This window comes from Protomyctophum parallelum (genome assembly GCF_964188405.1).
Source record: "Protomyctophum parallelum genome assembly, chromosome: 2".
Lineage (NCBI taxonomy): Eukaryota > Metazoa > Chordata > Actinopteri > Myctophiformes > Myctophidae > Protomyctophum > Protomyctophum parallelum.
Window position 1 is genome coordinate 25,040,654 of NC_139699.1, and position 22,389 is coordinate 25,063,042.

The 22,389-nt window shown below is 44.1% G+C and overlaps 1 protein-coding gene across 1 annotated transcript in view; it reads right to left on the minus strand.

Moving 5' to 3' along the window:
* Positions 1 to 1,602: 1,602 nt before the first annotated feature.
* Positions 1,603 to 22,389, minus strand: part of cep89 (centrosomal protein 89) — a 116,504-nt gene continuing 95,717 nt past the window's right edge. Inside the window, exons 19-20 of the mRNA XM_083760042.1 lie at positions 20,545 to 20,714; positions 1,603 to 1,829 (exon numbers count right to left, since the gene is read on the minus strand). Of these exons, the coding sequence (XP_083616168.1) occupies positions 1,664 to 1,829; positions 20,545 to 20,714 (336 nt within the window). The 3' untranslated portion in view covers positions 1,603 to 1,663. The remainder of the gene's footprint in view (positions 1,830 to 20,544; positions 20,715 to 22,389) is intronic.

Sequence of the window (22,389 nt, forward strand, 5' to 3'; positions counted from 1 at the left end):
CAGGGATCTCATAAGGATAATATGGACTTAACTGCGACAGCAGGTCGCATTTACTATGGCATCACGGTCTCCACATCTCCATCCTGATGTCACATGATGTCACGAGACCTGGGCACCATAATTATGCAACCAACACACTGACAGGAAATGCGCAATTCCATAGTTAACTGTGACCTTCAGTCGCAATTATTCACAGTACTATAAATCAGCAATTAATTACTGATTCCCGGATTGATAGCAAACAGCCTGGGCTACTGTAGAAACAGTAGAAATGCTATCCCCTGCTGGCAAGTGGTGGTACATTAAATGTGCGGAGTGGATCTTTTCTGTCGAGTCAGTCAGTCAGCTTTTAAGATCTGCTATTTTCACTGAATGCTTGCCCCAGAATAGGGACGTTTAGGTTCATGTGGTTAATGGATGGTGACATCATAGACTGGGGTCAATAATGGCAGGGGAATAATGATGTCATGATGGGGCAGTGATGTCATTGGAGGTGGGGTGGGGGAGATGTCCTAGAAAAGTGTTACGGAGGTTATAAGTAAGTGTACACTCAGTTTATTCATGTATTACAGTGACAGTGGCTGTAAAAGAGCATTTATGTTCAGTCTACTTTCCCTGGACAGACGAACAGCTAGCTCACTGAGTGAGTAATGATAGACACACACAATATTTTATTAGCTATGGCATCTCGAAGGTGATCGCCTTCAAAAGTCAGTAAAAAAAAGGTCTAACACACATAAAGAACTTTCAATCTGGTTGAGTTTAAAATATAAGTATGAAGGATCTGAGCCAAGAGGAATAAGAATATACAGAGAAAATTCCTCAGCAATGATTTTGACAGTATTTCAGCTAACGCTCAATCCAGAACAGAAAAGTGCCTTATAAAATGTCTCTTGGTCTAATTGGTTCCCTTTAATTAACACTGAGCGGTAACATGTGTGTTAATGTTTCTACACTAATCTACACACTGAATTTAGGAGGGGCTAGCACCCTTCAAAAAAGTACCAACAATAGCAAAGATAACTGAGCGATTAAAGATAAAAATAAGAGATAGAAGGTTTGTGTCCCACAGCGATGATATGTTAACAATCATGTATAACACTGTAAAAAGCATACATGTTTCAGTGCCGTTTACTCTGATGAAGGAGCATTAGGCTCTGAATGAGTGTCCATTCCTTGCCGTCTTGCTTGTTCCACATACAAATGTGAGCACAGGGTCACAGCACAAGACCCCCCAGAGCTTGTTGGGAACTGACACCTTGCTCACGGGCACTTCAGCAGGGTAGATATTGTTCTTGAGGTTTTTCCAGAGGGAAGTTTCTCAACTTGCTGTTTTAAAGAATGGACTGGATAATGTGGCTGGGGTTATGGCTCCACAGTGGTTACTTCCTGAACTCATTATGTGTAAGAGGTGGTTTTCTCTGTCTTGGGAATACAAATCAAGTCTGTGATTTTCTCTTGTCAGATGAGTCAGTCTGTGTCTGTGAGTTCAAATCAAACATGGAGCTCCGCTGGAGGGAAAGGAGCCAGGAGACATAGGAGGGTAGGAGGGAGGAGACCTTGAGCTTATCTGGGAGAAGCGAAAGTGGACATGAGGAGGGAGGGGGAGAGGTATCATGCCTCCTCATCCTCCTCTGGGGCCCACGAGGAGGGAGGGGGGGTATCACGCCTCCTCTTCCTCCTCTGGGGCCCACGAGGATTGGCTAGGGTCAGGAAAAGCCTGACAGAGGAGCATCCTGTTGGGGCCGCACTCTAACAGAGTCTCCTTGATGGTCTGGTTCTCCCTGGTCGCTGCCTGCCACACCACCTCCAACTCCTCCTCTACTGACCTGGGGATGAGAGGAAAACAAGAAGGGAAGAAGAGAAAGACACACGAGACAAGGAGGTTGAGCTTGTGGATGAGAGGGATTTGATTAATGATTACAGAGACAAAAAGAGAAAACAAAAATTGACCAGGAGGAGAGATTAGGAGAGAGAGGATATGAGTGGAGAAATGAGAATAGAAAAAATGAGAGATGGGGAGAGGAGAGAGAAGAGAGGAAAAGGTTGTTGTGTGGAACAGAGAGGTGGAAAGAGAGAAATAAATTGATTGAGATGCGAAGAGACTTTAAGTCTGAAATCTCTGGTATCAAAAATACACTAGTACTCCATCGAGCCTAGTGTACCATCTCTACAGTACTCCATCGAGCCTAGTGTACCATCTCTACAGTACTCCATCGAGCCTAGTGTACCATCTCTACAGTACTCCATCGAGCCTAGTGTACCATCTCTACAGGGACATTACATTGTCTGGTGTGAGTGTGACCACTTGTAGTTTTATTCCAGCCATACTGGAATAAATATGTATATCTATCACATATCTATATCTGTCAAAATGTAAAATAAGCTTCAGCAAGATTAGAATCATGTTGATGTTAAATAGTGTGTGTTGAATACATCTGGATCATTTTTTATCTCATTTCTCTGGTGAAAATGAATGGGACCTTTGGACCTTATAATAGTTCAGAGTCTTGCATTACTCAAACGTTTGAACTGAATGTAAAACTCAAATGCATGTGTGCATGGCTCTAAAGTAAACTGAAACACAATGTTTGCATTTCTCTAAAAATAATTCAATGTTCTATGGCTTTATTGTTAATCTGCATTCAAGTTTGCATGACTCAAGTTAATCGGATTAAATGTAAATTGGTACAACTGAAATAAAGTAGGCTACCCAAGATGAACTGTATTAGCTGCAGCTGTGCTTATCCGGCTGCTATGACACTGTGCTAACGGCACTATAGTAGCTAGAATAAATGTAAGGCTGCAGCACAGGCCTTCTGCGGACATCATTAATCTCTGCCAGAAGATTCTTGCATTTGTGTGTCTGTTTGCAGCTAATCTTGTAAACTACTAAACCGAACTTGTGCATGCTGCCATCAGGCCTATCCGATATCCCGGTCCCTTACAGCCCCCACATCCCATTCCAAATTTACATTAAACTGGACTTTTATAATGTGACTATTAGTCTACTTCGAGGAGGGGTAAAATAAGTTATGAGCAGAATTGTATAGCCTTGAAATATGCCAGGGAATCATGGATTCCATTGTATTATTATTACCATATTTACTGACATTGTTATCTGTGAGATCTCCATACATAGGCATGAAAGGGACACAGCCAGACATACAGGTACAATCAATGGCTATTGCAAAACCAGGTGGGCCTGACAGGAACCGTACGTTTTCAAAACAAAAAGCTGACATTATTTTCCCATATCAAATATTAATTCAAAGTTTGTACTGTAAATACAGAAAATATGTGGAGGCTGGTATCCGGTTTTTCACACGTCACCATTAATAAAGAAAATAGCATGCATAATGTCAGGCCTTTGTCATGCCTGACATTATGTAGGCAGAGGAAGGTTTAATTAGCTGAGAATATCACAAGCAAAAGATTAATATGAATTATTAATGAAAACATACCATAAAATTCATCTATAGGCATAAACAGCAAGTGCACCCTCCAGCAGTGAACGTAGTTAATTCAACTGGTCAGCACATTTAGCAAATGGTCTACTTGCATTGTTCTCACACTTCCCAGCTGCTAGCTTGCAAACGTAGAAAAGAGTTAATTATTTTTTGTAGAATAGGACCCTAAAAATCAGATTCACACTATGGTCCCGGGTGCGCACTCGGGACCCCTTGGCAGAGGTGGTGGTAGTGTGAATGCTGCGTACCATTGGAGTGGATCACCCAACCATTCCGCATGGAGGTAGTCTCGGGACCGATTGAAAGCATTGAGTGTTAGTTATATACGTAATTTCAACTGAGAGATGGAACTATAGCGTCACTCAACAGCTCCAATCAGATCAACGTTACCTTATCCGCGCCCCTTTATAAAGACGTCCTCTCCTTCCCATCATTCACTTGTGCTTCCGTTCAGGTAGCACACAGACACGATCGAGAGCTCGCTGCTCACCATCATCATCCGTCATTTCCATCCAAGTTCAACATGAAGTCAACAAAATTCCTCCACGGCCGCAGCTTTCATCCCAGGACACACCGACGGGTGTTTCGCCAGCGTCCCAGGCCCTGCATGCCTCCATCAGATACAGTATCATTCTAATTGCTCGCTACTGCTATTTATCCACCCGAATGGTCAACTTACAAAACAAACGTAACTGCTAACAGCCTAATTTCGTTTCCGTTCCGATGCTGCTCCGCACGCAATAGCCCCCTTTTTCCCCTGCTTGCTTGCTTGCTGCTGCTCAGTGCTTTTTGTATATTGCGCGTTGCTGTATACAAAGGCTGCTTATGCTGTATACTCCTGCTAATGCCTCATGCCACCAGTCTCGCTACTGCTACAGGTGGCGTCCGGGCGATCATGCACTAAACGTTGCTTTCACGGTAGTAGGCTACTGGTCATCACGCGAACGTAGCATAGATCAAGGCTGCAGGAATAAACATACACGGCGTCTAGTCTGTCCACAGTGTAGAGTGGCGACACGCTTCGTCTAGTTCCAAACATTGTCCCTTGGGATAGAACGAGCACTTCCGCATTTCGTTGTTGCCACGGGAGTCAACACTAGCGTCGCCTCTATCCTAGACTACTCTGAGTATGTCCGGTGCCCGTCAGGCATGTTTCCACGTCCGCTCATTATAAGCGTCTTAGGCTTGTTTTATTTAATCACTTGCCGGGTGAACGCCGTTGTTTAAACCCACGGTTCGTTCGAAGCACCCTCAGTTTTACATGATGGTAAACTATCTGACGCTGTCGGATCGTTTTCATAATGATTCAAGTTAGTTTTTGTGGCTTGTTTTCGCGGACCTGGCCGCTCGTCTCCTCCAACATGGCAACTCGGTGCCCCATTCATTCTTGCCACGGCAATCTGCTACTGCTCAATTTCATGCTTCAATCATGCGGATTGTGGTGAGATGTGATCGTAATCGTAGTCCTGTTTTTTCGGTTGGTACCTTGATCAACGATAAACAGTAAAGCAGTCGCTTTGTGGCGGTCGCTTATTGACGTACCATTTAACGTACGAGGAAAGTGTTTCTCCTTTCAGTGGACAGTGGGTGCATTTACTGCATATTGATATTGGCTCATTATTTTGCCAGTGGCCCGTGGGTGCTTCTGCTCCTGCACACACGCGGAGTTGACGCCGCCGAGCGTGAACACGTTGAATTAGCTGATCTACAAGCCGTGTGAGCTTCACAGGTCGGAGCTCCCACCATCAGCTCAATAAGTCACATTTTGCTGTGGTTTATTTCCGGGTTTTCCTATTATGTCTAACCCCCTGATCGACGTTAGACCCTCACGTCGTGAGCTCGTAGCTCTGTAGTGGCCAAGAAAGAACGCTCCATTATTACATTGACAACTGTCAATGAAGGGAAAATGCTTGCCATATTGTCCCTCTTTACGCCACTCCGTCTCCTATCATTCACGGCATCTATTGTTCATGCCGGCACCGTTCGTTCACTTGACCTTCCATCACCTAGTCAACTTGAGCTAGCCCTTTTTCACCAGCGCCCCTCACTTCTCACGGGTGTGATTATCACATTGCGTTTGCTCAGGAATCGGCTCAAGTGCGTGGAGTGGCTTCCCGCTGTCTCCCTAAATCGCTCATTTAGGACTCGTCACGTTTCACTCAAACGCGAGATTTGATTTGCCATTCACACGTCCGTCGCATCCCAGCTTCAGTTAATGCTACGCAGGCAGTCATCTCTCATGGTCACGACATGACTAAACCGCAGCACGCATCACTCCACTCACCCTCTCCGACCGCTTTCCGCTTTCAACACGACAGTCACGCTAACTCGATGCAGGTATAGTGCAGAAACATACAAATGGCTTGTCTTCAGGGTGGTCGTGTTCCATCTGGTATTCCTCTCCTTTCACAGCAAATCTCAAATCTGCTGCCGCGTTTGCACATTGTCGTACCTCGCCCAGCAGATATGGGAGTTTTCGCCACGGGTCACGTTCTCAATCTCCACGCGGTTGTAATCCGTGGGAAGTACGTGTCTCTGATGTCTCGGTACAATGGACACATGGTTAGGAAGCGTAGCTCGCTTTCCACTTCATTCGCGCGCAGTGGGCGCATAGTCTGTCTTCTCTCAGGATTCAGGTCCACCCATGACGACCTTCTCGATGGCGAGACCGTGCTCACCGAGTCTGTACCTAATTAAGATTTTCTCTGTTACTCACCCGTCAACTGCATTGTTTCTCCTGCTCCAGCGTCAATTAAGTCTTAAGATTCTACTCTCACTCCAACTGCCACGTCGGTCCGTCCATACTAACTCTATGCTTGTGCTCCTCCTGTCCAGCTACCTGCTCGGCGATCATCAGGGAAACGAGCACCGTTCACGCATGCCGGGAAGGCCAGGTTCTCGGCTAGGCCTCTTTGTCCACCGGTTCTCTCAACACGGACCCCCACCGAGCTGAACTCGTCAGCCATCCACCGCAATCTATTCCCATCAGCAGCCATGCACTGCAGCAGCGAAACTCAGTCGGCAGCCACGCACTGCACCAGCTAAGCTCGACAGCCACGCACCGCAATGTCTCAACCGCGCCGTAATGTCTAAACACATAGGCAACCACCCACTCAACGTCTCAAACCACTCACCTTAAGCCATAACCTATTCGCAGCCTCCGTTGCTCGGAAAGCTCAGGCCACCGTGCTACGCTCCCACTTCAGTTTTGGGGGGGAATTCCAAGCGGAATAGTTTCCCACAGTCGGTCATAACATTATTAATAATTTCGGTTCCACGTCCACTGCGTCAGCCATAGCCCAAGAAACCTACGTTCGTCAAACCATTCCCCTTGGGTCTGCCGCGTTCGTCAATCAACACGACGCACAGGTCTCGCTCGATGCCCAGAGATCCATGGCGTCTACTAGTCCGGCACTTGACCGTGTGGTCCGGCTCAACGACTGGTGGTCGTGTCGGGTGGTCGGGTACCTCTCCTCTGTGCTCCTCCCCCTCCATGTTAAGAGCAGTTTCTTCCCTGCTACCGCGGAGACCGTCCTCCTCCTCGGCCGTGAATGCTGGACACTTACACAAGCCCCACAGAAATCCCTGGACGGGTGCTGCACCAGAATGTCACGCGTGGTACTTAACATCAACCAGGATGAGCACATCACCAACAAGCGTCCGTACGGGGCATTACCAAGTATAACAGAGAAGATAGCAGTGAGGAGAATGAGACTAGCTGGTCACTGCCACCGCCATCAATAACTCCCGGCCAAGGCCGCACCGCGGGAACCAACGCACGGGCGTCGATCGAGAGGTCATCCCACATCTACCTACGTGGACGCACTAAAGAAAGATACCGGTGCGGAAAGCACAAAGGAGCTGGCCAGATGTACGAAGAACCGAGATGACTGGAGACGTCGTTGGAGGGCTCGTCTGAGGTCGACGTAGAGAGTTCGCTGCTCACTGCTTGTAAGACGTGGTCTCCCTCCTGACCGCTGCTCCAGCCACTCCCCGAGAATCGGAGCTGCCACCACCGCTGCTGCCAGCGGCGTTCCTGCCCTCACCCTGAAATCTATGGGCCGCAGGTCGTCCTCTGCCTACCTCTCCTACGTCAGACCCTCTGCCGCATCCGTGCCTGATGCCCAGAAGTCCATGGCGCCCACTAGCGCGGACGCTCACTCTCTCCTACCAAACGCTGCCCGTCCCGTCCTCCGGCCTCGCTGGCCTCCTCCGTCGGGAGTTCCCCGTCTCGTCAGGTGAAACAACTTCTCACTCATTGCCTCCATCTCGCAACCCTCTGCCGAGAGGTCGCCCGCTCCTACGCCCGTCCTCCGGCCTCGTCGGCCTTCTCCGCCGGGAGCTCCCCTGTTCCGTCAGGCGAAATTGCCTTCATTGCGCAACCCTCTGTCGAGAGGACGCCTGCTCCTACGCCTGCTAAATAATCATTCCATTCACGTTTCATTCATGCCATGCTAATCAACCTTACTCTCATCCCAACAGACTCCGCCGGCAAACGATTTCCGGCTAACCATCCAGAGGCTCGCTAACCATCGGGCTGTTCGCCTACCAACCATACCTACTAACCATTCTCCCACGAGCCCCTTCCGCAAAGGCTCCCATGTCGGCAGCACCAGCCATCGTGAGGCTCCAATGGCGCGGGGCCTTCCTCACTCTCCCATGGATCCCTTCTCGATAAAGGCCCTGGCTCGTCGAGGGAATCTCGCCAACATCGTTTGTATAGTCTCTTCCAGGTAAACCTCAATTTACTCCTTCCTCCAGAAGTTTGCACCATTCCTCCAGGCGTGTATAAATCTCGCCTTCACCCTCCGCATTGTGTAATCTCTGTACAGTTGAAATAGAGTTAAATGAAGTGTACTCGGGTGTGGAAGAATCAAGGCCAATGTGAATCATGGCCTGCGGGGACCAGGCAATCGTATTCGGGAACAATTTGAATCTAACGGACACAGTGTGAAATCTGCCCTTAATCAGGCAGCTCACTGACAACAATCAGGTAACCTCACCCGCAATACTACTGCCTATAGTATATTGGGAGGTGTAGTTCAAAACTCTATACTGTAGCATTCAGAGATTGTGGAATAGTAGTCTGGCTATGCAAGACTAGGTATTGTTCAAAAGGTCAACTACTAAATTGCCTCTTTTAAAAAATGTACAGCAGTTCTATATAAAAAATATGAAATATTTACATAACTTATTAAATATTTAACAACTCCACCATCTGAAGCTATGAGGCCAGTCACTTGGGCAGCAACATCATAACAAGGTTTATGAAGTAGCCAATTATAACAACATATATAACTAGAACTGCACTCTGTCGACTGTATACTTGCTTGTTGCACACTAGTAGGCCATGAATGGCCAACTAGTGCGCAAGCAGAGCGCGCAAGTACTTTCGACCGCTGTAAACTGTGAAATCTCAGTATCTCTGTGAAGGAACGTTTGAAATGTCTAATTATTAGGTGTAACTATTTGCTACCTACCTACTTTATGCATGTAAACATAATGTTGTAATGAATACGTAAGTGACGACTTTGGATTGTGACGTATACGTCAATCAGTGCCTCCCAACACTAAAACATATCGTCATTACGTCACCATCGGAAACCAATTACACTCTGGCATTGGGTCCTTTAATCCACATATTTCTTACGTCATCATTGAGAGCTAGTTATACATATACTATATGTAGTCTGAAAACCCACCTTTTTAGACTCCATCATGGCCCATAGCACTTACCCTACCCCCTTAGATAGCATTTCTGTAGACTTAGATAGCATCTGATACAGACTTATAGCATGTTATGTAGACGGCACTATAATTGCATTGTATATAGTCATAGCACGCCATAGTACATATGTATAGCATAGTAGTATATATATATAGTTTATATGTATAGTCTCATTATATAGATATTCCACTGTTACTTTCTTAGCTTACGCATGTTTTATGATAAATGCTTTTGTGATGTATTCCCATGCTTTTGTTCTTGATTATTGTAAATCGCTCTGGATTAAGAGCGTCTGCTAAATGCCTAAATTGTAAATTGTAAATTGTATGTAATTTGTAAGTTGATTAGCGGTATACTGTGGTTACTTTGCGCCAAAAACCGCCCCAGCCAACCCGCCACTTTTGATGCGTATGCAAATAAAACAGCAAATTGTGCCTGATTTGCTGGGACCAGATTACATACATGACCATATTTCTTAGGTCATCATTGAGAGCTAGTCATACATATACTATATATATATGTAATTTGCAAGTAGATTAGCGGTATACTGTGGTTACTTTGCGCCAAAAACCGTCCCAGCCAACCCGCCACTTTTGATGCGTATGCAAATAAAACAGCAAAATGTGCCTGATTTGCTGGGACCAGGTTACATACATGTATACACAGGAACATTACCTTTAATCCTCCCAACACTAAAACATATCGTCATTACGTCACAATCGAAGACCAATTACACTCCGGCATTGGGTCCTTTAATCCACATATTTCTTACGTCATCATTGAGAGCTAGTTATACATATACACACCATGTACTCTGGTCCCAGCAAATCAGGCACAATTTGCTATTTTATTTTACAAATTACATATATATATAATATATGTATGACTAGCTCTCAATGATGACGTAAGAAATATGGTCATGTATGTAATCTGGTCCCAGCAAATCAGGCACAATTTGCTGTTTTATTTGCATACGCATCAAAAGTGGCGGGTTGGCTGGGACGGTGCATACGGACCGGGCGAAACTATTACTTGCGCGCTTTGCTTGCGCAAGTAAATATAAGTGCTGGTCATAATGCATTATAAACTGAGTGGAACAGCAGATTATAATAACGACCAGGTAACACTTTAGTCTACTTAAAGGTCAGGTCTATAATGCATTATAATCACTGTCATTTATAATTCAGTATAATGCATTGTATTGCAATGAAAGTATACTGCTTCATTACACTAGTTATATTATAAATCTTTATAATTATGCATAACGACTTATAACAAAGACACTTTATAGCTGACTAAGTTATGGTAGTTATAATGTGCTGTTCCACTGAGCTTATAATGCATTATGACCAGTACTACATGATAAGTTGTCATACATGCGATTATAAACATTTGTGTTAGAATGCCTCAAGCACATTCAAATTCATTATAAATGTGATAATTATAGACTCGACCTTAATTAAGTGTTACAGTATGTCAAAAAATATTGTCTTCACTCTCCTCATACCTCCCCCTCTATCTTTGGCTGTCGCTTTGCTTTTTATTTATTTTTCTCCATTATGCATATATAATTTCCTCTCCCCAAGCCACACTGACCCTCTGTCTGTCTGTCTGTCTGTCTCACACATAGGGCTGTCACCATTACACATTTTAGTTGGCGATTAATTGTCACACAAATAATTGCGATTAACGATTGAATTGTGTTTTTGGCAATGAACATTGGAACTCTGATATGAATATGAAACAAAATGAAATTTCAGGTGGCTTCATAATCAAAAATTACACAGGGCAGATATGACCTGTGTAACTTAAATGTACAAAGAAATTACTGCCATATTTAATAATTTATAGCAGAAGGGTAAGCTTGTAGAGCTGCTATTTCTTTCTTTCTTTTATTTTTTTTAAACAATTATGATGATTTTACAAAAATAATTGCGATTATCTCAAATAATTGCGATTAGATAATTATGTAATAATTGTGACGCACGCACGCACGCACGGTCGCACGTCGGTTTCGGGTTAAGTGATGAAGGTTTGGATATTATCTTACACGAACTCAAATGTAAACTTTAATTCGTCAGATAATGATTCTGGCACGAAGCCTTATAAAAGGAGGGAATGACGTAACGACTAGGTAGTCGTGACGTCAACCTTGACACACACACACACACACACACACACACACACACACACACACACACACACATTCAGCTCAATACATCATCTTATATGGGTGCTGGCTGCTGATCATTGTCTGCTGTCTCTTGGTGGCCTCAATGCGCTCTCGTGAAGCATGTCAAATACTTAAATTATACTGCGAAGGATATTTTCTTCCAATCCAGTAAGTGACAACTTACTGGCTGAGTCGAGACGAGCTGAGTTACAGAACGCCTGCTGTTCAGGCAATGGCAATAATAATTATGTCAGGACCACTTTCATCAAAATAAAACGTTTAAATTGCATGTTAAAACTGTTGATCTGATTGCAATATTCACCACTCATTATGATTGCCGTCTCTGTTCATGTCTCTGTTCTGGGATCTCCTTGCCCTGCCATGCTACTCTTGAGTAGGAGGAATAGGCAATTACAATCTTATAAATACTATATGACACATTGACAGCTGAGCATTACTGTAGATCAGGGGTTCTCAACGTTTTCGGCTGGGGACCCCCGGAAATGCTTTGGCCATGTCTAGCAGAAGTAACACTATGCTCTATGAATGAATTCTGCTTGTAACAGACCTTTCCCAGAGCACAAAAACACAGGCAGATTAAGAATTATTATTATTATTTAACCATTGTTTCCATCGTGCTTAATGCTTATCAGTTATGATAGAAATTGTATCACCTCACATACTGTAACAGAATGACTGATCCAGGCAGCTGTCTTTAAAAACATATATATATATAAATAAAACAAATAAATAAAAACATTGTAGTATTTCTTTCACCATGGCACCATCCAATAGAGAGAGAAATGGGGACAGGTCATGATACTGTAGATGGGATTCAGTCGGATCAGTCCATTGACTTTGTAAATTGTTGCTGTCAGGCAGAAACCTTGTACAGTATCTCCATATAATTATTTCAACCTTTTATGTTTTTATTTATTTATTTAAGTCTAAAAATAAAAAAATAAATCCATTTAATCTAATAACATGCCTTGATGGAAAATGGAGCATTTATAGATTTACATAGATTATGCATTGTGCCATTGTGTCACACACACATTCATGCACCGAAGATCAGGCGTGCTTGGAACATACTTTTAGTGGCTACATTTGTTTTTTATTAGTGAATATCTTAGTCATAATGAAATTGAGTTGATGCGTTTGTTTTTAAGGGTAACTGTTGTATAATTGCAATATTACACTCGAGGGTCGTGCTTTAACGTCATTAATGGCTGCCATTAGTTGTGATTGGTTGTGCGGGCAAGATATGGCAGAGGATGCTATTGTCTTGGCTGGTCCAGGGAGCACATGGGACGTTATTTGACACCAGACAGATAAAAACCATTTGGGACAGGATTGGTTTTCTGCCTCTCATATAAAGACATATCAGTATCGACCCAACATGAATGTACCATGGATGCCCAGTCTGCCACAGGACATGCACACCACCACGTCAGCTGCTAGCCTCAGCACAGGGCAGGCTTTGAACATTGAAATGCACTGTCGATAAAACATTCCCTAATGCAATTAATGCTCACTTCATGTGGGATCTGTTTTTTTTTTTTTTTGTCTATTTATATGGAGATGGAATAATTGAATGAAATAAGTGTGTGGGGTGCAGCTATCTGTACTTCTACACATTACTGTACATTGGTACACTTTCAGAATTTAATTAGAATTTAATTAACACAGTTTAGCCATTTTACAGTTACCAAAATTCATTTTAGCTTTGATTCATTGTAGGTAAATGAGTAAGATACCTACAACAGACCTACGACAGTTTTACAGAACCTGCCATGGTAGAGTTATCAGGCCTGGTGAATCGATCGATTGCCCAGACCGGGGGAAAACTGTGGTTCTAAAAGTAGGGTCAAGGGACCCCTCAATGAGTCCCCTTGAGAGGGTTCCAAATGGACGCTTACATAATACAGGTCTGTATTTAACTCTGAGTGTACAAATGGACGGTTCCAGTGGTGCCTAACTTTTCCAACAGCACCTGCGCACACGCACATTATCTTATTATTTTTATGAACACAATTAAGGCCTTGCTGTGTATGCTATACATGTCTTTTCTAATCAAACCGCAGGTGGCCTTGGGCGTGTATACACGTCTTTATGACTTTTTTATTGATATAAAACAAAACATAATTTTTTTTTATTGGCCTCTCCTTCTGCACTGTACTCCTTGCTGTTTCGCACATACATGCTGCCGTTCACTTCCTTGTTTACGGCTCAGAAAGAATGGCTCGTATCTCCTAATCTAGGAAACTCTCCATGGTTTTGACCAGATGGGCAATGTACTTCATTTCTAACTTCAGCATGCCTCTCGTTTGGAATATTAAGGGCCGATTCATACTCCTATTTTACAGCTGTTTCGGCGCTGTAGTGCCGAAATGATTTCGGCTCGTCAGAAATTCAGTAGCACCGAAGAGCCGACTTTAGGCCCCCCAGAACCTCAAATTACGTCACATTGTAGGCTCTACAGAGCCGAACCGACTTTTATTCAGTATGAATCGGCCCTAACGCTTCAGGAGACTTTAGCGTGACCAGCACGAAATGGAAGATTATGTCTCCGGTTTTGGGGGGTGAACGGAAGGCGAGGCTTTTCAGAATAAAATCATATCTGCTGGCACTCTAGCGCTTATATTTTGAAAGATGCTAGTCGACTAAGGTTTTTCAGAAGACTAAATAGGACTAAGTCTTTAGTCTTAAGCCCTAACCACACCAAAGGGTCACCATGCAACTCAAATTCCATGCGTTGAATCACTAGGGTCAACGTGGGTCAATGTGCAACAAGACATATCACACCACAGGGACAACGCTAAAACCGTCTTGACCCTTTGGTGTGGTTAGGGCTTTAGTCTTAGTCAACAAAATTAACACTGGTACATTCACACACTGTTGTCATGCTTCACATGACATATATAATATAAATGAAGCACTACTTATGAGAGGAAACCCTGAGGGTCTACTATGAATATTCATCACAAGCTGAGTCAACGTCATCCTCACATCTAAAGGGCTTTGAATTATGAACAGTTTAAAGTGTTCATTTGACTCTGAGAGCGTACAAAATGCAACCAAATGAACCCGTAATACCCAGACCTTACTGGGTACCTCAGTCAAATAAGGTGCATGCCATAATTGTGTTTTTCATTTACTTTCTCCGTTTTTCCAAACTTTGTTTTTAAACTGTATTTATCCATTCCAATGTTAGCAGCAGCAAGCTGTTTCACAACAACACAGGTGCACACACATTCATAGTTGGACGCTAGTGCAATCTGTCTTCTATTGTTGTGGTACAGTGCATGCATGTGTGTGTGTGTGTGTGTGTGTGTGTGTGTGTGTGTGTGTGTGTGTGTGTGTGTGTGTGTGTGTGTGTGTGTGTGTGTGTGTGTGTGTGTGTGTGTGTGTGTGTGTGTGTGTGTGCGCGCGTGTGTGTGTGTGTGTGTGTGTGTGCGTTTCTGAATCGCTCATAAAACCATGGCAACGACACTTCTCTTGTGGAAAAAGAGGCTGAAAAACAGGCTGGGCGCCATATTATCAAAAACAGTGATAGTTCAAGAATAAAAATTGTGTGCGGACTCTTTTTATTATTGAACAACACTTCTTTTCTCATTATTATTATTATTATCTTATTCATAAGACTGTATATGACATCCCCGCTCAACATAAACAAGGACAGAAAGACGAGGGAAATAATCTAAAACAAAATGTAGAGAGAAAGAAGAAATGCAGATGCTTCCGTGCAGAGAGAGGGTTAAATTGGGGCAATGGATGGCAAGAGCTCCAGTCACAAAGACTGCTGAACTGGACTGAACTATACCGTGTCAACAGGAACTGTGATAAGTTCAATGACTGTGATGCTCGCGCACAAGCTTGTAGATTTTCAAATGGCCGAAATCTATATAGGGTTAGTGTATGTTTTGTAACAATAATCAAAATCTGCAAAGTAACTAGTAAAACTAACTAGGAGAGATGTAGTAGTAGAGTAAATGGAAAAGTATTGGAAATTGGAAAGTACAAATACCTCAAAATTGTACTTAAGAACGGTACTTAAGTAAAGGTACTTAGTTACTTTCCCCCACTGGCAATATGCAATGCAAAGTGATTAAGTGAAGAGCAACGCTTCATCAAGGGACTGAGAATGTCACAGGATGTGACCACACAGGATGTGACCACACTGTGTCAGAAAGAACAGTCCATTGACAACTACATAGAGGCCCCTTTTTCACCAAAATAACTTCTAAAGAACTGGTTCCGTTCTAGGTTCTTGGAACCTTAGTTAGTGTTTTCAGGGAACCGGCGGCCATTTTTTTGGTTCAAGTTCAAGGGTTACAGTGCAAACCCCCTCATCATCGTTCAGTGGCGCAAAACAAACAAAAAAACAAACAAACAAACAATGAGGACAGATCTCGGCACCAAGGACAGTGCTGAACACTGGGTCCGTTTTTGATTGTGGTGCACAACTGCACACTGCTCCTTCAATTGGCGTGTGTGTGTGTGTCCGTCTGTCTGTCCCTATGGGTGTTTAGAGTGTATGGGTGTTTAGAGTAGGCCCCGTATCCTGAGGTTAGCATCCTAACGGGTGGAACCATCGTGTGGTACGGGAACGGCACTGTCCACCAGCAGAGGGCACTACAGAGGGTAGTGAAAGCAGCCCAGCGTATAATTGGAGGTGAGCTTCCCTCCCTCCAGGGAATATACAAAAGCTGATGCGTGGCCAAGGCAAAACGGATTGTTAAAGATGTGTATCATCCCAGCCACAGCCTGTTTGAACCATCTAAGCGGCCGCGGCCAGGCAACCGGTTCCTCAGCCTCGCCAGCCGCACACAGAGACTATGGAACACATTCTTCTTTTCCGCCATCAGACTTATGAATGATGAATGATTATTTGACACTAGACTGTAGCTGTTGTATAGGGTTTTTAACGCACAATGAATTTCACATGCTATTTACGCTGTAACTGGTATTGCTGACAATAAAGTTGAACCTTGAACATTTTACCCCTGCGTGCAGCATACTGATTGGGGTCAGGACGGGTGAACCCTCAGGAACAACTGTGCTTGACTCCTGTCCTGATCGGGACATGCGAGGACGCGCACACGCACGCGCACACACACATCCTCCGTCATTGGTGCTGAGCCAAACTGTTAAAACAGACAAAGTAGAACAAAGCGGGGGATTGCAACTCACTTTAGGATGCTACAAAAAAACTAAAAAAAACGTCTTTTTAGGAGTATCCTAAAGTGCTATGTTCTACATAAGTCAATCTTCCCCACATGTATTCTCTTGCCGATTACACCCATACACCTTCTCCACCGGCATGGGACTGGTTCCTTTCTTTTCTGTCTGCCTGATTTAGATCCAGTTCATTGTGTTTCAACTGAAAATATTTGTTTCCGAACCCTAAAAGTTGTCTTGAAACTGGAACTAAGAAATACTTGCCCTGAACAGGGAACCACAGTGGGCTTGTCAACATTCTACAGATCGAAGATACAGATGCGATTCACCCAATTATCTAAATGTGTTGTGTCTAAAGCACAGCCTCGTATCCACTTTAGATATTCTGTACCCATTCACAATAGATTGAAAGCCTACATATTGGTTCTATTTCCAATGTTATTTTGGGAAACTAACTGCAATTGACGATTTAATTCCCCACACAAGGATCCTAAATGGAACCGGTTCTGGAACCAAACTTGATTTTGGTGGGAAAAGGGCCCAAGTGAATGGTCCACTTGTCACTGCAAATCAATACAAAAACATTCGGAGTGATCACCATCATATCCTGTGATGAAACATGTCTGTCCTGAATAGGAGTGGGATGACACGTCTCCCATTCACAGGGCATTTGCTGTCACTACAAAGATGATGAGTGTGAAAATGGTGACTCATATGCCTATGACCAATGTGTTAGACAGCGCACTTCCACCCCATCACCAAAACACCAGATGAGAGAATATCAGCCATCTGTTGATAGACTCGGTTTGACACAGTATGAGTGTGTGTGTGTGTGCTTAACATAAGTGGACTCCTTTTTATATTTATACACGTACATAACATTCATGACCTATTATTTATTTAAATATTAATTTCTTCACTGGACCAATCTCACATGTCTTAGGAATGGGTGGACCGAAGTAGAAGTTCCCAACTTCATTTATCTTTTTTTAGGAAAATTTAAAAAATAATATGCATGTTTTTCACCGATTTTGCCCCCCCATGATAGGCGCCCCCCCATGAAATATATGTTATTGTTTTTTTGTGTGAAAAGTCATGATGAAATATTAAAGAAGAGTACCTCAAGTTGTCATGTATTGCTGGACTGCAATATATTTTGATGATAATATATAATTATATTGGGTAAAATATACCCGTGTTTAGTGATGGTGTAACAAGAAATATGTTTAGTGTTCTAGGGTTAACTGCAATGATGAGCCCGCCCTGCACAACCACGTTTTTCACCCACCTTACTTGTAATGTGATTCTGAACATCAGCATTTTCAAAAGGTTCAGTGAAAGTCATATATTCCTCAAGGCTAACCACTGTATATAGAAACCCTCATTCTATGCCCACGCATGTGGCTTGATGGATGAGAGATGGTCAAATGAATGACGGCCAAGCTACACTGGGCATGTGTGCGTTTGACGTAAGTGCACTGCGCGCACAAAGTATGCGTGCGAAATGCCCCGGCTACACCAGATCTGTGGCGCGCGGCAGATTTGTGCGGGACCTTCCGGGAGGATATATAGATACGCGCGCATGGGGGCATACGCACGTAAACAAATTAGAACCAATCCTATTTTTAGAGCACGCGTAGGATGGCCCGCGGTATCCGTGCGTCTGGTGTAGCTGGTATCATTGACATAATTATATTGGTCCTATCCAAACGCACTGTACGCACGCAGTAAACGTGCGCAGTAAACGTGCGCAGTAAACGCATACGCACATGCGCAAAATTGCCTGGTGTAGCTTGGCTGTGAGATCTGATAAAGCTTTGCTTTTATGTTGGTACAAATAGTACAATGATAATGCTAGACACTCAAGCTCACAGCTTGTCTATGCATCAATTAGCCTAGCTCTAAACGCACACACCATTCTAAACTTAATATTTATACTGTAATCTTTAGAGACGTTGAAATCTGAAGAAGCTGTACAATGAGTGAGCAGGTAGGCATCTTGTTTAATTTAGGATTTAAGCCATTTACTTGGATTGAGAGGAGAGGAGAGGAGAGGAGAGGAGAGGAGAGGAGAGGAGAGGAGAGGAGAGGAGAGGAGAGGAGAGGAGAGGAGAGGAGAGGAGAGGAGAGGAGAGGAGAGGAGAGGAGAGGAGAGGAGAGGAGGAGGTATTGTATTTAGGGTATTTAGGTATTATGGGGAATAAAAGCAGTTCCTGAAAGCCGAGCTCCAGAACATGAGGTGAGAGCCATTCCTGAGGCGATACTGAGAACTGAGGATGCTGTGACTGCAGGGCGGATGGAATGAAACACTACACAAAGAAGAGAGCAACAGGGAGAGACGGCAAGAGGGTATGTTAGGCACAAATAGCAGATCTACAAGCTCATAACACGTAACTTTGTGAAGTGGTTCATGAAGTCAAGAAGCTGTGTAGTGGTCAACAGTAGAAGAATGGGGTTGTACTGGGCAGCTTCCAGTGGTCAACATTATAAGTCTGTGGTTGTGCTTTGCAGTTTCCAGTGGCCAAGTAGAAGTATTGTTCCTAGGTGCGACTGCAATGTATGTACAGTAACTATAACTTAATTGCAGTGTTGTTGCAAAATATAGTTTTGTTGCCATTCCAGATTCACAAATACATTCTACCAGTAGAGGGCAGTGTAGAGCACAGCTATGTGTTCAGTTGTGTGATGCTGCAGGTTATGTTGCAGTGCAATGTGTGATCATATTGTGTAGTCTTGGTGTCTACAACAATAAAACAGTCTTTATTATTATTAATCTCTGCATAAGGATAAGATATTATGGATATTATGCTTACTGTACAACACATGCAATAAGATTCACTACCGTATAGCCATGGAGCACTTGTTTTGTTGGAAATAACAACTTTTAGATTTTAACCATCATGTTCATTTTGTACCACTAGGTGGCAGCAGAGTGTAGTTAAGCCTTGCCAGGGCTATTTCTCTATATTTGGTCATTTTCATTTCCAGTTTCCATGCTTGCAGGCCGCCATTGTAACGATCGGCTTATTAGCATTAGCCCACGCTGTTTACCTTTCGCCAGAAACGTTAACATGTCGGAAGCGATGCGATACAAAATCACATCTGAACCTTGGATGGATCATCACCACCATGGACAGCGCTCGTAGTTTCAGAGATAATAGCCATAGAAGATCCTATACTTTGAATGAAGCTCTATGGGGCTGTGTGCAAATATCCTGGTGTTAGGGGTGACTGAGGTGTTGCCTAGCAACCGAGCCAATGTTAAAAGGCGATTTTCGGCGAAACGGTTTCATATTTGGTGTAAAGCTTTAGGTACGAACATGTTCGTACTTAGCAGCGGGGGTACGAATATGTTCGTACTTAGCAGCGGGGGTACGAATATGTTCGTACTTAGCAATAAAGTAGTTAAAAAATAGCAGATAGTACAATCATTTTGGGGATCCTTGACATGAAAACGTTTGAGAAGCACCGATGAACAAGTTTTTCAGAAAACTGCTTCAGGTCTTATTGGGTCATATCGCGACACATTGTGCTGCTATTTTCAAATGGCAGAAATGTGTGTATATATATATATATATATATATACACACATTTCTGCCATTTGAAAAAAAATAATATATATATATATATAAGTTGTACCGCTTACACTGCTGACCTGGAGAGATCGCATGGAAGAGGAGAGCATCAAATGGGTCTATCTGCAGCACCAGTCCTTTGACTCTCTCTCCTCTCAGTAGCCTGTAATTGGTTTGTGTTATCAGTGTCACTGCATATCTGCCTCTCTTCCTCTCACTCGCATGCACACACGCATGCCACGCACGCACGCACGACACGCACGCAACGCACTCCATACACACACACACTCCACTGCTCTCTCCATCACTCTCTGTCTCCCTCACATACACACACACACACACACACACACACACACGCACACACACACACACACACACGCACGCACACACGTACGTGCTCACGCACACACATTGTACCGTTTGTGCTGCAGCAGGAGTTGCAGGGAGTCCTGTCCGTCTCTGAGCAGTGCGTGGAGGTGTTCTATCTCTCTCTGATAGGACGCTGCTCTCCCGCTGAAGTCCTCCTCCTGCTGCCTCAGACGCCGGTCCATCGCTCCCACGCTGGACGCTGTCTGCCGCCGGTACAGCTGCAAGTAGGAGAAAGGACACCAGTGGGAGTGGGGAGAGGGAGAGGGAGGGGGAAAGCGGTGGGTGCAGACGAGAGAGAGAGAGAGAGAGAGAGAGAGAGAGAGAGAGAGAGAGAGAGAGACACAACAATTCAACGGAAGCGATTCATCCCACAGCTTCACACACACGCAGCAACTTAAGAACTAACCAACTGTTATCGTCAGGGGGATGAGAGGAGGACTGACAGAAGGACAGACAGAAGGACAGACTAGACAGTGGAGGAGAGATGAACGGAGCCATGCGCCTGTTGGAACCCAGGGAGCTTACGGCTTAAATATGTATGTCTCCAGCGGTTAAAAAGCGGGGAAAAGACCGGCCAAAGGAGAGGAGAAGAGGACACGCACAAGAGACACGGCTGTTTGACGTGTGGCGTGTCCACCGCCGCTTGTCTCTGCGCATCCAGCCGCTATCATGAGAAGACAAAAGGTGGACAGACAGACAACGGGAGGATAAACAGAGGACAAGAACAAGAGGAGGACGGAGACATTAGGCAGAGCAATCTTAAGCGTATACATTCTCCACCTCTCAGCTCAGCTGTGACAGAGCAGAGACAGAGCAAGTACAGGATGTCCCTGACCTAGCTGTTGGACAGACCTGGACACACGCGCACACACACACACACACACTCACACGTATACAGTATGCCGGTGTATGGATGTGTAGCTGCGCTGCGCTGAGAAGGAAGTGTTTACTTGAACGTCGCAACGGAGACGAGTGGAGGAGGAGACGCACTCACTGACGCAAGGTTAGCATCCACATTGTGTGCACGCACTCAAACACTCACGCGCACGCATGCACGCACACACGCACACACTACAGGTGGTAGGGATATATCTGTTTGAAAGGACTGACAGTGCAGGAGAGAAAGGGGGGTGCGATTACAAGGACGTGTGTGCGTGTGCGTGTGTGTGTGTGTGTGTGAGATGTGTGCGCACGTGCATAGCAATGTGTAAGGCAATGAATTGGCAATCAGTTGTCAGTAGCTCGTATGCAATAGATTAATGTAATGAAAGACATTTTTCACAATTTGGTTTTGTAGCATCTTCCACCTAGCAGACGCAGACATATTGTGCATAGTCTCAATTTATCTCTGAGCCTAATTGCGAAGCTTATGTCTCTGCAATATTTACCTTCTGAACAAAAAAAATGTGTTTGGAGAGCAGCCACAGACCCACGGTATGATCATAAGATAGACCCTCCAGATAAATGTGTTCATGCAATCATGCAATCGCATAATTTACAGCATAATAATCCAAATGGCGCAGATTATGCAGGGGTACATTTTCAAAAAGGGAGCATAATCGTACAAACTTCCCACATATTTCACTGTAAAACCCTGCATATTTTGCAACTTCTTGCATATTTAGCATAATTCACAACTTTCTGCATATTTTGCAACTTTTAGCTATATGTCACAATTAAGCAATATTACACGAGAGGGTATGGGTTAACGTGATTATTGCCACGACAGTGATGCGGTCAGGAACGAGACGAAGTCGAGTTCCGCAAGCATCACTGAAGTGGCAATAATCACGTTAAACCACACCCTCAAGTGTAATATTGCAATTATACAACAGTTACCCTTAAAACTAATGGCAGATGTAGTCACTACGACCACAAATGTTTGCTAGCGCT